Genomic DNA, 18,424 nt, shown 5'->3' on the forward strand with positions numbered 1-18,424 from the left:
CTAAGTAATCAGGCTGATGAGATCTCAAATAAAATTAAATTTGACTACGCTCTCTATATACTGTCACAGGGGACAGATTTCCCTATTAAGTTTTCTTGCCATTCAACATAAAGATCACAATCTTCTTGAAGCCAAATTATTTTCTTTCTTTCTCCTTGCTTATAACTGGTAAGCTGGCTAGGTAAAGGATGAACATGTGGGTTAAAGAATTTCTTTCTTTTTTGTGTGTGGGGGAATGCTCTATGGTTCCTAAACATATTGGAATAAAACAACCAACAGAAATTCAGTATTTTCAGGGCGCTGGGTGGCTCAGTTAAGCGTCTGCCTTTGGCTCAGGTCATGATCCCGGGGTCCTAGGATTGAGTCCCGCATCAGGCTCCCTGTTCAGTGGGGAGTCAGCTTCTCCCTCTCTGTCTACCCCTCCCCCTGCTCATGTCCTCTCTCTCCCATGCTCTCCCTCTCTCTCAAATAAATAAGTAAAATCTTAAAAAAAAAAATTCAATATTTTCACGAACTGGTTATACTTTATATAACCGACTTTTCAAATCTGATTTTCAGTTTTAAAAAGATGCTAACTGTAGTAAACAGATAACATTAAAAATTTTTTTCCCTTTGGCCAACAGCAGGCTTGGCAATCCTACTGAGTTATAATTAAGAGTTAAGAAACTATTCAAATTAACAACATGATAGTAATTAAAATTCACTGAAGTTCTTTAAAAAAAAGAGAGAAGAAGCACAAAAAAATTTTCTTTCCAAATTTTTTAAAATCTAGGTTTGAAACAGGGTTCTAGCCATCTCTGTCTAGAGAAAATGGTGGTGGGACATAAGAATAGAAGACAAAGTGAATTCTTCTAGCAAGAACTCTTACACATGAAATCTGCACATAAAAACATGGACTGAGACATGATAGTTACATAACAGCTCCTGAATATCTCTGTATGTGACTTTGGAGATCAAAATGACTGTATTGTCCATACACCCCATTAAATGTGCTTCCAGAATAAACTAGTGTAAACCTCCTCTACCCTTTTAGTAATTAAATGCACTACCAAAAAATAGGAGCTGACAGATGCCATTAAGAACTATAAGTTTACAATGGTCAAATAATCTTCAACAAAACAGGAAAGAATATCCAATGGAAAATAGACAGTCTCTTCAACAAACAATGTTGGGAAAATTGGGACAGTCACATGTAGAAGAATGAAACTGGACCATTTTTTACACCATACATAAAAATAAACTCAAAATGGATGAAAGACCTAAATGTGAGACAGGCACCCATCAAAATCCTAGAGAACACAGGCAGCAACCTCTGGGACCTCAGCCGCAGCAACTACTTGCTAGACATGTCTCCAAAGGCAAGGGAAACAAAGACAAAAATGAACTACTGGGACTTCACCAAAATAAAAAGCTTTTGCACAGCAAAGGAAACAGTCAACAAAACCAGAAGACAACTGACAGAATGGGAGAAGGTATTTGCAAATGACCTATCAGATAAAGGGCTAGTACCCAAAATCTATAAAGAACTTCTCAAACTCAACACCCAAAGAACAAATAATCCAATCAAGAAATGGGCAGAAGACAGGAACAGACATTTCTCCAAAGAAGACATCCAAATGGCCAACAGACACATCACTTGGTATCAGGGAAATGCAAATCAAAACCACAATGAGATACCACCTCACACCAGTAAGAATGGCTAAAATCAACAAGCCAGGGAACGACAGATGTTGGCGAGGATGCAAGGAAAGGGGAACCGTCTTACACTGTTGGTGGGAGAATGCAAGCTCGTGCAGCCACTCTGGAAAACAGTACGGACGTTCCTCAAAAAGTGGAAAATAGAGCTACCCTATGACCCAGCAATTGCACTACTTGGTAGTTTACACCAAAGATACAGAAGGGGCACCTGCACCCCAATGTTTATAGCAACAATGTCCACAACAGCCAAACTACGGAAAGAGCCCAGACGTCCATCGACAGATGAATGGATAAAGAAGATGTGGTATATATCTACAATGGAATATTACACGCCATCAAAAAAATGAAATCTTGCCATCTGCAACAACACGGATAGAACTAGAGGCTGTTATGCTAAGTGAAATAAGTCAATCACAGAAAGACAATTATCATATGATCTCACTCATATGTGGAATTTAAGAAACAACACAGAGGATCATAGGGGAAGGGAGGGAAAAATAAAACAAAGACGAAACCAGAGAGGGGACAAACTATAAGAGACTCTTAAGTACAGGAAACAAACTGAGGGTTGCTGGAGGGGCGTGGGGTGGGGGGATGGGGTAACTGGGTGATGGACATTAAGTGATGTAATGAGTACTGGGTATTATATAAGACTGAAGAACCACAGGCCTGTACCTCTGAAACCAATAATACACTATATGTTAACTAATTGAATTTAAATTAAAAAAAAAACAAAACAAAAAAGAACTGTAAGATTAAAAAAACTAAGCCCCCTCAAGTGAGAATAAAAATAAACTCATATCTGTTATCAAGAACTGTGAAGTCTAGATTACTTGTAAGCTAAGTACCTGCCACCATCTCATGAATACCGACAGAAGACACAAGACTCCTAAGTTAGAGACAAAAGATTTTTCTACTCAAGCAGTGTAAGCTTCAGGGTCACATTTGTTCCTTGTCCCCCAATTCCCGCAGGGCAATGGGGAGCAGCCTGGGTGAATACTGTACTTGCAGTGGGTTTGAATCACAGCTGGAGAACCCTGAACTGAGGGAACCCAAATTTTATAAAGTATCAAGCAAACCTGCCTGACCTGTGTCCCAGAGAGTGACATTATCTTTATTATACTGGATAATAAATCTGCCCTCTGCTTCAGAGGGAGATACTGTAACTTCCAAAGTTGTTCCCTATATATAAATCACTGAAAAGACAGTCCAGAACAAAGTAGCCAGTGCCTCTGCTCACAAATGTGCATAAATGCAAGAGACATGGAGAACTGTCTTCCAACAATTACACACTTGTTACGTATGAATTTACCTATCCCTGTGGTTTCCTGCTCAAGTCTTTCTTGCAGCCCTCACTGTCTCTCATAATTCTATCATTGCTTTCACATTCTATTCTATCTTAATAGATTATAAACTCAATAAAAAGAGAAACACTCTTTTGTTCACCCAAGTATCCTAAGTGCTTAGAACAGTGCCTAGGACAAAGTAAGCATTTGATATACATTTGCTGAATCAGTGAAGAAGTGAATGGGATCATAGTATTCACTCTATTCTATAATGTTTTCCCTCAGTAATATAGGGTGAACATCTTTCAAGGACAATATAGAGCTATTGCTCATTTGTAATGGCTGTATAACTTATTAAACAGCTTTGTAACTTGTTCACATACCTATCTCCCTTATTAGACTGAGATGCATGATCTGAGAAGTGTTAGACCAGGTTTAAATGCCTAACTTGGAACATACTATGCATAAGCTGAGCAATATTTAACCTCTCAAAGCCTTAGTTTACATTTGTATAAGTTTTATATTTGATGGGAACAGATGTATTGTCAGGAGTAAATTAATCAGCATACTCAAAACTTATAAATGTGCCTGATACACTATACACTTAAAATTAGTTCTCTCCCTATGTACAGGTGGGATTGTTCTAAGTTAATACTGCCTGAAAAGAGAGGAAATGATTTTTTTTTAAATGACCTCATTTAGGAGTTGAGGTAAGTTCAGCTGATTAAGGGAAAAGAATACGGCTGGTGATATTGAGAAGAGATGGAAAAGCACTTTAACAAAAATTTTTCACTTTACTTCATTCTATTGTCCCTTTGAGCTACTTAGTCTTTAATGCCAAACCTCCCAGGCATCTCCACATGCTGCCTTCCTTAGCTCACTGTCAGGTCTTTCCCCTGCACGACCCCTGTAGCCCCCTCCTCTCCATTGATTTTGTTCTCAGAAATCACAGGTTATCGGTAAACCAGTGGGCCCTTTCAAGACACATTTTTCATGACCTCATAGTATTATCTGCATAGCTGACTGCTAGCTCCTTGAAATAATCTTCCTCTTTGGCTCCCACGGCATCCTACCACCTAACCAGGAGCACTGAGAATCAAAGGGAGACAAAACTACCTTTGAGGTGAGACAGAACACAGAACTGTTTCATCTTTGACAGAGCACGGGACAAAGAGGACTGCCGTCAAACTGCGTAAGAAGAAAACAGTGAAATTCAAACAAATGCTTAAAGACCAACTGTGGGCTAACGAGATGGTTGAGAATCTCTGAGATTCTAGACACAGGCAGAATCCTCAAGCATCCAGCTCTTTTCCATTAGCTTCCACCTACAACTTACAACACTGAAAATAGAGCAGGAGACAAGAAAGAGTCCCTGTTTGGTAGGACACAGGAATGACATTCCACTCAACTTTCAGGTCCTCTCAGGGGAAACAAAAGCCTTAAGCCACTGGGGAAACCCCAGCTAGAAATGGCCTCGGCAAATGCCTACTATCTCTGAGAGAGGCAGGAAACTCTCACTCTCATTTCAGGCAAAAGCAACTGCCCTGAGAAAGGGATAAAAGCATACATTCCTATCCTTGAGGGAAAGGCAGGAAACACCCTCCCATCTGATAAATAATTAACATTAAGTGTGGTGGCAATGAAATGTGTCAACTCACATTGAACCAAGTTCCCAGAATTCCTTCCCTGTGTATTTCTTCTCAGGATGAATCACCAGTCATTTTTGCACAAGACTGGTGGGTGGAAGTAAAGCAACAGCCATATTGACTTTTACCCTCAGAAGCTGGAGCAAAGCTCATGCTGCTTATACAAGTGTTACATACCTGCTGGCTCACCTTCTTGGAGTGAGCAGCAACTAGGCCTAGGAGTGTCCCACCTTCCCATGAATCCTCCTTTTGCTTCTTAATATACGGAGGATATAGTGTGTTTTGCTCCATGACAAAAGGTGCTAACTTCCCCTACAGAACACCCCAAAGAACATCCCTGTAGAACATCAGTAAGTTTGGAGACAGTGAGAACATAGATCCTATCTCTTCGTGGGTTAAAGTTTGTCCTTCCTACTCCCAAACAAAGGATTTAGGATATTACATAAGCTTAGCTGATAAAGTAGTGGCAGGGTTTGAAAAGATTGACTACAATTTTGAAAAATGATTCCTTGTGGGTAAAATGCTGTAACAAAATAGCATCACATGCTATTGTGAAAGGAAGAGCCAACTGATAGGCAACCTTCATTGTTGTCTTATTTTAAGAAGTTGCCACAGCCACCCCAATATTCAGCAACCACCACCCTGGTTAGTCGGCAGCTATCAACATTGAGGCAAAACGCTCCACAAGCAAAAAGATTAGGACTTCTGAAAGCATAGATGATGGTTAGCATTTTTTAGCAAAGTATTTTTTAATTAGATTAGGTATGCACATTCTAATTTTAGACATAATGCTTTGCACACTCAACAGACAACAGTATGATGTAAACATAACTTTTATGTGCACTGGGAAATGGTAAAATTCATTTGGCGCACTTTATTGTGATGTGTGCTTTATTGTGGTGGTGTGGAACCAAATCTGCCATATCTCTGATATATGACTGCACTATGTTTAATGATAGTGGTGAGATTGGGCGTCCTTATATTATTCCTGATTTTAACTGGAAAGTGTTCAGTTTTTCACCATTAACTATACCAGGAAAAGTAGGTTCTTTTATAGGCACTTTTTATCAGATTGAGAAAGTTTCTTTCTATTCCTAGTTTGTTTAGAGTTTATGAATGGGCTGAATCTATGACAGCTATGGTCTTACAAAATGTAACTTTCCAATAATAAGACATGAAAGTTAAAATGAATCCTTGGTCTAGGGACTGTAGGGACTGTTGTGTTAGCAGGCATGAAAACAACACTAATCTTGATGTAAATCTCCATCAGAGCTCTTGGATGACCAGGTACCTTGTCAATGAGCAGAAATATTTTGAAAGGAACCTTTTCTTCCTGAGCAATAGGTCTCAACAGTGGGTTTAAAACATTCAGTAAACCATGTTGTAAACAGATGTGCTATCATCCAGGCTTTACTATTCCTTTTATAGAGCACAGACAGAGTAGACTTAACATAATTCTTAGGGCCCTAAGACTTTCTTTTTTTTTTTTTAAACCATCTTTTTTTTAAAGATTTTATGTATTTATCTGAGAGACAGAGAGAGAGAGAGAGAGAGAGAGAGCACAGGCAGGGGGAAGGGCAGAGAGAGAGGGAGAGGGAGAAGCAGACTCCCCGCTGAGCAGTGAGCCCAGTGCCCGCTCGATCCCAGGACCCTGGGATCATGACCTGAGCCAAAAGCAGACGCTTAACCAACTGAGCCACCCAGGTGCCCCGGGTCCTAGGATCTTCAAAGTGGTAAATGAGCACTGGCTTCAATTTAAAGTCACCAGCTGCATTAGCTCCTAACAAAGGAGTCAGCTTGTCATTTGAAGCCTTAAAGCCACCAGGTATTGACTTCTCTTTAACTATGAAAGTCCTGGATGGCATCCTCTTATAGAAGAGTTTTCAAGAGAATGCTCTTTCACCTACACTGAAAATCTGTTATTTACTGTAGCCACCTTCATTAACTTGATTAATTAAATGCTCCAGTTTCTATATCAGCACTTGCAGTATCACCTGCACTTGTACATTATGGAGATGGTGTCTTTCCTTAAACCTCCTGAATGAACCTCTGCTAGCTTCAGACTTTTCTTTTTCAGGTTTCTCACCTCCCTCAGCCTTCATACAGTTGAAGAGAGTTAGGGCCTTGCTCTACATTAGGCTTTGGCTTAAGGGAATGTTGTGGCTAGCTTGAAATTCTATCCACACTATTAAAACTTTCTCCATATCAGCAATGAGGCTGTTTCACTTTCTTATCAGTCATGTGTTCACTAGAGTAGCACTTTTGATTTCCTTCAAGAACTTCTCTTTTGCATTCACAACTTGGCTACCGGTGGCACAAGAGGCCACCTTTCAGCCTATCTCAGTTTTCCACATGCCTTCCTCACTAAGCTTAATCATTTCTAGCTTTTAATTTAAAGTGAGAGATTTATGATTCTTTCTTTCACTTGAAAGGAACATGGCAAAGTTATTAATTGGCCTGACTTCAACACTGCTGCATCTCAGGGAATAGGGAGACCCCAAAAGAGGGAGACATGGGGAAGAGGTGGTCAGTGGAGCAGACAACACACACAACATTTATCAACTAAGTTCATTGTCTTATATAGGCACAGTTTGTGGGGCCCCAAAACAATGACAACAGTAACATCAAAGATTACTGATTACAGATCACCATAATAACTATAAAATAAAAAAGTTTGAAATATTATGAGAATTACCAAAATGTGACACAGAGACACAAAGTGAACAAATGCTATTAGAAAACCAGTGTTTGACACAGGGTTGCCACAAACTTTCAATTTGTAAAAAAATGCAGTATCTGCAAAGTGCAGTAAAATGAAACACAATAAAACAAGATATGCTTGTACTGGAAGTCTTAGCCAATGTGATAATGCAAGGAAAAAAAAAGACATACAGATTGGAAAGGAAGAAATAAAACAGTCTCTGTTGGAAGATGACATGATTTTCCATATAAAAATCCCCAAGAATATACCAAAAAAACCCTCCTACAACTATAAGTGAGTTCAGCAAGGTCACAGGATACAAAATCAGAACATACACAAAATTGCATTTTTATTTACTAACAACAAACGTGTGGAAGTCAAACTTAAAACACAAAACCATTTGTGGGGCACCTGGGTGGCTCAGTTGGTTAAGCATTCAACTCTTGATTTCGACTCAGGTCATGATCTCAGGGTTGTGAGATTGAGCCCCACGTCAGGCTCCACACTGGGCGTGGAGCCTGTTTAAGATTCTCTCTCCCTCTCCCTTTGTCCCTCCCCCGCCTTAAAAAAAATTGTAATTGCTCCAAAAAAAAGTAAATATTTAAACATAAATATAAAAAAAATAAATATAGCATGTTGAAGATCTGTATCTGGGCATTACGAAATGCTGATGAAAGATACCAACAACCTAAACAAATAGAGTGTACCATGTTTATGGATCAGAAGACATAACACAATAAAAGATGTCAGTTCCTCCCTAACTGATATATAAATCCAATGCAATTCTTACCAAAATCTCAGCAAGGTAATTTGCGGATATGGACAAGTGTATCCTACAATTTATACGGAAAGGCACAAGACACAGAATAGCTAAGACAATTTTGAAAAAGACAAACTAAGGGGAGGAAAAAATCACTCAACCTGAGTTAAAACTTACTATATAGCCCAATAAGCAAGACAGCATGGTATTTACAGAGGGATAGACACACAGATTACTGAAAGAGAATAGAGAACATGGAATTAGATCCACATAAGAAAGCCCAACTGATTTTTAATAAAGGTGCAAAAGCAATTCAATGGAGAAAATACAGCCTTTTCATTTTCAACAAATGGTGCTAGAGCAAGTGGACATCCACAGACACAAAAGGAACTTCAAGCTAAACCATACACATCATACAAAAATTAACACAAAAGGGACCCTGGACTTAAATAAAGTTTTAGGGAAAAAACCTAGGAAACAATCCTTAGGACCTAAGGATAGGTTAAGAGTTCTCAGACATGATACCAAAAGCATAATCCATAAAAGGAAAAACTGATAAATTGGACTTCACTGAAGTTAACAACCTTTATTCTGCAAAAGACCCTATGAAGAGAATGAAAAAACAAGCTACAGACTGGGAGAAAATACATGCAAACTGCACATCTGACAAAGGACTAGTACCTAAATTATATGTATAAGGCTCAAAACTCAACAGTAAAAAAAACAATAATAATCCAAACAGAAAATGAGCAAAAAAACATGAAAAGACAGTTCACTGAAAATATAAAGATGGCAAATAAGTACATAAAAAGATGCTCAACATTAGCCATTAGAGAAATGTAAACTAAAACCATGAATTATCACTATATACTAGGGCTGATGTAGAGAAGCTGGATTACTCATACAGGGCTGATGGGAACGTAAAATGGTATAGCTGTACTTGAAAAACAGTATGCCATTTCTTACAAAATTAAACAATGTGCTTACCATACAGCCCAGTAATTGCAATTCTTAGACATTTCTCCCAAAAAGATGAAAACTTATGTTCATACAAAACTGAATGTTCATAACAGCTTTATACTTAACAGTCAAAAATGGAAAAAATCCAAGTATCTGTCAACAGGTGAATGGTTAAATAACCATATATCCATATCATGAAATACTAATCAACAATAAAAAGGAATAAACTATTAATACACACAACAACGTGGATGAACATTAAGGGAAATATGCTGAGTGAAAAAAAGCGAATCTCAAAAGGTTACATGCTATTATTTATAATGTTAACTTACATGTTATTTACATAACATTCTTGAAACGACAAAATTATAGAGATGGAAAGATTAATAATTGCCAGAGGTTAGGAAGAAAAGAATGTAGCTGTGGCTATAAAAGGGTATCACAAAGGATCGTTGTGACGGAACTATTCCCTACCTTAACTGTGATGGTACTCATGTTAATCTATTAAAATTAATGTTAAAAATGCATGGAATCCACACACACACACACACACAAATAAGTACAAAAATAACTGGAAAAATCTGAATAAGGTTCATGGATTTATCTCTGTCAACTTCCCGGTTGTGATATTGTAACATAGTTGTATAAGTTGTATAACCATTGGCAATATTGGTTGAAGGGTTTATAGGATCTCTCCAAATTATTTCTTACAACTGCATTATGAATCTACAATGATCTCAAAATAAAAAATTAAAGAAAGTACCAAGTTAAAAAACAAAAAACAAAAACCTTCCCACAGAGAAACTCCAAGCTCTGACGTCTTTAATGATGAAATGTATCAAATGTTTAAAGAAAATGTCATTTCAATTCTATACAACCTCTCTAGAAAAAGAGAACACATCCAACTCATTTTTGAGGCCAGAATTATCCTGATATCAAAACACGCAAAAATAGAACTATAAGCTATAATTATAAACTTGTAAGTTTTAAGAAAATTGTAAGCTAATACCTTTTATGAAAATAGACATGAAGTTCCTACCAAAACTCAAGCCAATAATATATAAAGGATAATTTATCATAACCAAGTAGTATTAGTCCCGGAATTGAATTTTGGTTCAATATTTAAAAATCATTCAACATGCTAATATACCAAATTAACAGAATCAATGAAAGAAAAATCATATAATCAACTTAATAGATGCAGGAAAAAACCCTGACAAAATTCAACAGCTAGTTATGACATTCTCAGCAATCTAAGAAAAGAAGGAAATTTCTTCAGGCGCCTGGGTGGCTCAGTCATTAAGCGTCTCCCTTCGGCTCAGGTCATGATCCCAGGGTCCTGGGATCGAGTCCCCCATCAGGCTCCCTGCTCGGCGGGAAGCCTGCTTCTCCCTCTCCCACTCCCCCTGCTTGTGTTCCTGCTCTCGCTGTGTCTCTCTGTCAAATAAATAAATAAAATCTTTAAAAAAAAAAAAGGAAATTTCTTCAAAGGGTGTCTACAAAAAACACATGGTTAACAAGATATTTAATAGTGCAAAACTGAAATTTTTTCCAAGATGAGGAATGAGGCAAGGATGCCCACTCCCAGTACTTCCATTCAAGATTCTGGGGCAATCCTGGACAGGGCAATTAAGCAAGAAAAGGGAAAAAAGAAGAAAAAAAAATAGAATACAAGTGAAAAAGGAAGAAGCAAGACTATTTTAATATGCAGTGACATTATCTACATAAAAATCCCCTAAATCTGCAAAAAAAAAAAAAAAGTATAAGAAGTAATAGGGGTGTGTGGGTGGCTCAGTTGGTAGGCATGCAACTTCTGATCTCAGCGTTATGAGTTCAAGCCTCATGTTAAGGGTACAGATTACTTAAAAAAAAAAGAAGAGGAAGAAGAGAAGGAAGAGGAGGAAGAGGAGGAAAGAGGGAAGAGACGGAGGAGGAGAAGAAATGAGCAGGTTTAGTAAAGTTGCAGGATGTAAAGCCAATTAAAAAAAAATCCACTATATTTCAATATACCCATAATGAACAACTGGATACAGAAATTAAAATCAATACCATCTAAAATAGTATTTAAAACATTGTTACAAGAATAAATATAACAAAATATGCATAAGATCGTACACTGAAAAACAGAAAACATTACTGAGAGAAATGAAAGAATACCCAAATAATTAGAGACAAAAATGACCTTCACTGACTGAACACTCAATACTGTAAAGACTGCAATTCTCTGAAATATCACAGATTGAACATAATACCATTTAAAACCCCAACAGTCTCTTTTGCAGAAATTGACAAACTGATTCTAAAATTTATACGGCAATGAGAGGCGCCTGGCTGTCTTAGTTGGTAGAACATGTGACTCTTTCCTTATCTTTGGGTCATGAGTTCAAGCCCCATGATGGGGGTGGAGTTTATTAAAAAAAAAAAAAGTTATATGGGAATGAAAAGAACCCAGAATAGCTAAAATAATTTTGAACAAAAAGAACTAAGTTCAAAATAATGTAAGCTGATTTCAATATTCACTATAAAGACATGAAATACTGGCACAAAGACAAACAATGGAACATGGTAGAGTCATTAATTTACATCCTACAATGGAACATCGTAGTCATTAATTTACATATATGGCCAATTAATTTTCAACAAAGAGGAAAAGACAGTTTTTTCAGATGATGCTGGAACAACTGCACATTCATATGCAAAGAAATGACCCTTACCTCACAGCATACATAAAAATTAACTCAAAATTGTTCATAGACCTAAATATAAGAATTAAAAATAGAAAACTTCTAGGAAAAAAAACACAGTATAAATCTTTGTGACCTTGGATTAGATAAAGATTCCTAAATAGGACACATAACATGAACTATAAAAGATGCTGTTAAGACAAGACCAACTAGGAGAAAAATATTTGCAAAATATGTATCTGATTAAGGACTTGTATCAAGAACATATAAAGAATTCCTACAATACTAAGTAGGTAAATCTGAACATTTAACCAAAATATACAGATGGCAAATAAGCTATGAAAAGATATTCAACATCATTAATCATTAGGAATAAATCAAATGCAAATTAAAATGATAATGATATTATTATACCTGCATACTGAGAAAGGCTAAAATTAGGAAGGCTCACAATGCCAAGTGTGGTGGGAATGCAGTATGGTACAACTATTTTGGATAACAGTTTGGCAATTTCTTATAAAGTTAAATACACTTATACAACTCAGCAATCCCATTGCACATATTACCCAAGAAGTAAGAATTTAAAAGGGTCCTACTCTAGGTATTTTTCCCAAGAATTAACAAGGTTTCATTATTTGTATTTTCTTTATAGCAGTGTTTTACATTTTTTTAATCTACTGCAAGTACTTGGGAAACCCACCCACCCTATTAACTGTTGAAGTTAATAACATTGCATTATAATTATTAAAAATACAAACCATCTAGTATAGTTTTGCAAACTTCAAGCCAAGATGCATTATCTACTAGGTCAACAACATCATTTTTGACATGACACAGAACAGAAAATAGTAAGCCTAACCACCACCTGGAGAATCTTTTAGTCGTATTTGTGTATCACAAGTTGCCATATAAATGTATTTTTACTGTGGATCATGGTCAAACATTTTAGAAACACTGACCTAAAACACATCCGTAATATAAATTCTATGTTACCTTAGCTCCTATCCCTTCTAAACATTTTTATCCTATACCAGGGAGGAATGAAATCCACAGTAGAACTATTTTACTGTCTGCAGTTGCTATGACTGATATGCCTTTGGTGGTCTTATCTTCAGGAATTATCAGCTTATGCTATTACAAGTATTTGTCATATTTGACAGTCATTATTCACTACTAAAATCAGACATCTTTCAACTTTCGTTGAGATTTCACAACTAAAGAAACATAATACAAATATTCCACTAACTTTTCCCCAGTAGCTAACAAGGAAGCATAAATCAGAATTTACAGACTGTCATATAATATATTATAACTTGGCAACACATTATGAAGAACTAGGTATAATGTACATGTATTCAGGATATGCTAAAGAATAATCTAAATGTAGGGGCGCCTGGGTGGCTCAGCCAGTTAAACATACAATTCTTGATTTCGACTCAGGTCATAATGTCAGGGTCAAGGGATCGAGCCCTGCATTGGGCTCCGTGCTCATCACAGAGTCTGCTTGAGCTTCTCTCCCTCTTCCCCTACCCCTGTGCATGCTCCCTCTAAAATAAATAAATAAAATCTTAAAAAAACAAAATTATCCATTTCAATACATACTGACTTCAATGATATTCAAATGACATAGACGTCCTAACTCCAGTATAAAGGTATCACTGGCTGCCTGCTATAGCATGAATGGTTGTATCCGTTCAAAAATTCCTATGTTGAGGGGCACCTGGGTGGCTCAGATGGTTAAGTGTCTGCCTTCAGCTCAGGTCATGATCCCAGGGTCCTGGGATCAAGCCCCACATCAGGCTCGTGGCTCAGCAGAGAGCCTGCTTCTCCCTTTCCGTCTGCCTCTCCCCCTGCTAATGCTCTCTCTTTCTCTCTGTATCTCTGTGAATAAATAAAATCTTAAAAAAAAAAAATTCCTATGTTGAAATCCTAACCCCCAAGGTGATAGTACTAGGAGGTGGGATCTTTGAGAGGTGATTAGGTTAGGATTAGTGCCCTTATAAAAGAGACCACAGAGAGCTCCAGCAAGCAGGCCCTCCTCACAAGACCAAGATCCTGATGTAAGCACCCTACTCTCAGCCTTCCAGCCTCTAAAACTGTGAGAAATAAATGTCCACTGTTTATAAGCTACCCAGTTTATGCTATCTTTGTCACAGCAGCCCAAGCTGACCAGGACACTACCTAATCATAGCTTAAGCATTTTATATTAAATATACTATACATTATGGCAAACAACTCCCTAGAAAAGTTCCTTTACTCTCTTGTCAGTTACTGTCTTTTAATGTAGAAGGGTTAGAAAGTATAAATTCAGATTGTAGGCAAGTCTTTAAAATGAGAGGAATATGAATAGAAGAGGAAATGTACAGAAACCAGTATCTTTTATAATCAGTGTTTATAAAGCTGTGTGTGTGTGTGTGTATAAATAATGTGACCAGTAAGTTACTATAATAATTACTTAATTCCAAAAGCACTACTCTATAGCTACACAATATCTTAAGAAACTGAAACATTTAAATCTACAGGTGTTTCTGACTCTGGATTTGATAATTACTCTTTAAAAAGGTAAATACTACAGTGAAATTTAGATCAGGCCCATAAAGATTATAAGCTGGCCTAGCCTCTGAAGCCATGGTAAACCAAACAACAGTCTGTCGTTTCAAGTGAATCTTGTGAATTTGGAGGTTGTAAGTAAACATATATATCTTTTTCTTCTAAATAACATGTAACAGGAGTGCCTGGGTGCCCCAGCTGGTTACGTGGCTGCCTTTGGCTCAGGTCATGATCCCAGGGTCCTGGGATGGAGCCCCACATAGGGCTCCCTGCTCAGTGGGGAGTCTGCTTCTCCCTCTGCCCCCCTTCACCCCTGCTCATGCTTACTTGCACTCTCTCTCTTCTCAAATAAATACAAATTTAAAAAAAAATAACATATGACAAATTATTTATCTTCATTCCCACAATATAAAAAGATGTTTTATGAACTTGTTTTGATATGAGGAAAAATAGGAATTAATCAAATTTAAAAATCACCTACAAAGCTTGAATACTACTATTGAAAAGACACATGCTATACTGAAATAATTTGAAATGTAAATGTTACAAGAAAAATCTATCAATTCTATCTGTGAATTATTTATTTAGCAGTAACTCGTTATTAAAAATACAAATAATGGAAATAAATTGGAAAAATAACCTACAGTACTGTAAACAATCAAAATGTTTGAAGGCTCAAAATAAAAAAGGAATCTACTTTCTAAAACTCTCGAACTTCGGCTTTTTAAAAGGCTTTGTAGGAGTACTTCAAAACATTATCTTTTAAAAACTCATTAATTCAGGGCGCCTGGGTGGCTCAGTTGGTTAAGCGACTGCCTTTGGCTCAGGTCGGATCGAGTCCCGCATCGGGCTCCCTTGCTCAGCAGGGAGTCTGCTTCTCCCTCTGACCCTCTTCCCTCTCGTGCTATCTCTCATTCTCTCTCTCTCAAATAAATAAAATCTTTAAAAAAAACTCATTAATTCAGGCACCACTAATGTGGAATTTACTATTTCCTGAATGCTAAACCAAGATTAGCACAGGGGTGTGGAAGAGTTAGATAAAGTAATGGTGCAAAGAAGGTCTACTAAGGTCAAGAAATTACCTCACAAGCTATTTTCAAATATTTAGAAAACCACTTTTAAAGGATGCTGTTTCAAGAATATGCTAATTATAAAGTATATATTATTAATACATTTAAAGCATGAAGATAAAAAACTGCCTTGTGTGTTTAGGTGTATATATATATATATATATATATATATAATTTCTCCAGAAGTCAATGGACTCTTGCTCTTCAATTTCCCTCTACCAAATGCAAACTCCACTCCCATTAGGGAGTTAAAGGAGAAAGGGAAAAAAGGAAATGTGTAGGTTCATATTTTAACTGTCATAGATATAGCTGAGCCAAATGAGCCAGAAAAAAACATTAATATTTAAAACTATATACATCAGTACTTAAACAGTCCAACTAACACAGGACTAAACAAATTTACTCATGTAGAACACAGTATTAAAGTTTTTTTATCAAGCTAAATTAAATTCTTTTTCAACAAATATTAAAAGAAATACTGCACATCTTTTTAGGTTAAAAAAAATCACTCTCTACTGATGTTTAATCTTAAAATAATTACCACCCTAGTTATTTATCCTGGAACAAATACACAAGCATGTACAAGGATGTTCACAGCAATGCTTCAGTAACAGCCAAGGTCCATTGACAGAGGAAAGGTTTGCGTCGCCTACAGTATCTCCATACAGTTATATACAATGCAATAGTTTAAAAGACTGAATAGGTCTATTTTTACTGCCTGGAGAGATCTCCAAGACCTAATATAGAAAAAGCAAGTTGCAAAACAATGTTTACAATAGGACACCATATATGCAGGTTACACACACACACACACACACACACACACACACACACAACCATAGCATTTCTATATGTATATATGTGCTTGTAAAAATGCAAAGAAAAAGGTCTGGAGAAATATTCAGGAAACAACAGTGTTACCTCTAAGAGTGTGTGTATGAAACTGGAATGGGAGGGAATCACAGGGATTTCTGCTTCATTTTTATTAAGTCTGTACAACGAGAATGTATTCATATGTCACTTGAGACACTAAAAAACAAGAATAAGAAAAAAATGCTTGCTCAGTTCTCCCAAATAATTTACAAACCAGAACCGTTAGATGTAAGGAGATTTTTCTTTTACTGACTTGAAGGCCAAAACCAAATGCCATCAACAATACTTACCTAGCAAAAAGTGACAAAACTGGAAAGAAAAAAGTTTTAAGTGATGTCTTCCCTTCAAATAAAAAAGAATAAAGTGTGCTGAAAAGACTGCAGAGGAAGAAACAAACAAACAAGACCCTTATTAGGTACGTCCACTTTGAAGATACTGAACTTTTTTAGCTAGCGCAGCTTGACCCAGAATCCTCACGTAACCGCCTTATCCAAAACGAAAAAAAAAAAAAAGGTGGAATACTGTTCCCTCAAGTATCGAAGGTTGTTTTTAGAAAGCTTAACTAAGAAACAGTAAATGCCGAGTGTGTTTTACAGGGGTGGGAATAGGAACGTGAAACCCTACACCTCCTTAGAGCGGTCAAAACGAACTGCACAGCACAGTCGAACTGGCAAAGCGCGCGGGGGTGGGGAGAGCTCAGCTATCACTTTTAGGTTTTGGCTGGGAGCCGCAGAACAGTTTACGCGGAGTCCGTCTGGAGCGTGAAATCCCTGAAGGTGGTCACCGCGTCGCAGCCGACACCCAAGCCCTCCGGAGACTGGGCGGGGGAGGGGACTGTCAACAAAAACTTAGTCCTTCGGCGGAGCGGGGAGAGCGTTGGAGAAGAGCACAAGCGCCAACTTTGGCTCCAAACGAAACAGCTCCGGGAGGTTCGGCAAGTCTTCTCCCGAATCCCACTCCACACGCGCCCCCAACACCTTTCCTGGCCACTAGCGTCTGCCGCCCATCCGGCCCCCTGAGGAAAACCCAGCAAGGGCGGCGGCTGGCAGCATGCAAGGGGGGCTTGGCCGTGGGAAGACACCGGCACGGGGTCCGTCGGCCAACGTCCACCCAGCACCCCAGAGTCTCCGGGGCGCCCCTGGCGAGGGGCTGTCCCACCTCAATAGCCCCCGCGGCGCGGCCCCCTCCCCCACCTCTGGGCGGCGACCTCAGCGCCTCCGCCACCGGGGCCCCCGCTCACCCAGGTAGCGGCTCCGCAGCCGGGACGGGTCCTCCAGCCCGAGGGACCTTTTCCTCACGTCCCACAACAGGTGTGGGCAAGAGCCACCCCGAGACATGGCTCTGCCGGGCCGGGGTAGGAGGGGAGACCACCGCGTGGGGGAGGGGAGAAAGGGGAGGGGACACGCGGATCAACACCCGAGCCGCACCGGCACCATCCGCGCGGCGGGCCTCGCGGGCGCAGCGAGTTAGATGGCGGCGGCGGCGGCGCCCTCGGCCCCGAAGCCCGGCCGTGCCCGGGCCGGAGCTCGCCTCATACTCTCCTTCTCAGACTACCCAGAACATCCAGAGATCAGCAACAGTCCCCTCCCTCGGCCCCCCTCCAACAGGAGGAGGAGGCAGAGGCGGCCGCGACTCCTCCCTCTCCTCGTTCTCGACGCCCTCTCTTCCAAGCTTTTCTCGCGAGAGGACGACCACCCCCGAGACTGAGGCCCTTGAGCGCCACGGCTGCCCTCACCCGAGAAAAGTGGGTTCGGGACACTGTAGCTAAATCCTTGATTCTCTATGAATAAATGAGGAATAGAGAGAGAAGCAGCTGAGATATGAAGTCTCTCAGTCACGAGTCTCATTCCAAAGGAAGCAAGAGCGTTGTGCAGCGTCATCTTTAGTTGGGGCACTGAAGGCCCAAAAAGCCCATTTTAACTACGGGCTATCTTAATCAAAGCAAAAAGGGGATTAGAACTGGTGCAGCTTCACGTTCCCTTCTCCAACATGGCCTCGAGGGCAGGAAGGAGAAATTGGAGGTTCGCGCTGGACCCCGCCCGCGCCGCGGGGCGGGCCAATCACCGTGGGCCGCTCCGCTTGCGCAGGCGCGCTGCCGCTAGGGCCCTGGGTAGGCTTGGTGAGGCTGTCCTTCAGGCACCTGTTGCCATGACTCCTCCTCCCTCTGGGCGGTGGGAGGGAAGGAGGCGGACCCGG

General features: G+C 39.2%; 1 protein-coding gene across 2 annotated transcripts in view; it reads right to left on the reverse strand.

Annotated features, from left to right (window-relative positions):
* DCAF6 (DDB1 and CUL4 associated factor 6) overlaps positions 1-17,815 on the reverse strand; it is a 133,164-nt gene extending 115,349 nt beyond the window's left edge. The window contains exon 1 of one of the 2 annotated variants that reach the window (XM_088017124.1): positions 17,469-17,815. In XM_088017124.1, coding sequence (XP_087873250.1) covers positions 17,469-17,565 — 97 coding nt within the window. In that variant the 5' untranslated portion in view covers positions 17,566-17,815. The remainder of the gene's footprint in view (positions 1-17,468) is intronic. The other variant, XM_088017125.1, reaches the window with a different exon arrangement.
* Between the last annotated feature and the right edge of the window lie 609 nt (positions 17,816-18,424).

This window comes from Eumetopias jubatus, unplaced genomic scaffold, assembly GCF_037043125.1.
Source record: "Eumetopias jubatus isolate StellerSeaLion01/CBP00866 unplaced genomic scaffold, mEumJub1_p1.0 scaffold_12, whole genome shotgun sequence".
Taxonomy (NCBI): domain Eukaryota; kingdom Metazoa; phylum Chordata; class Mammalia; order Carnivora; family Otariidae; genus Eumetopias; species Eumetopias jubatus.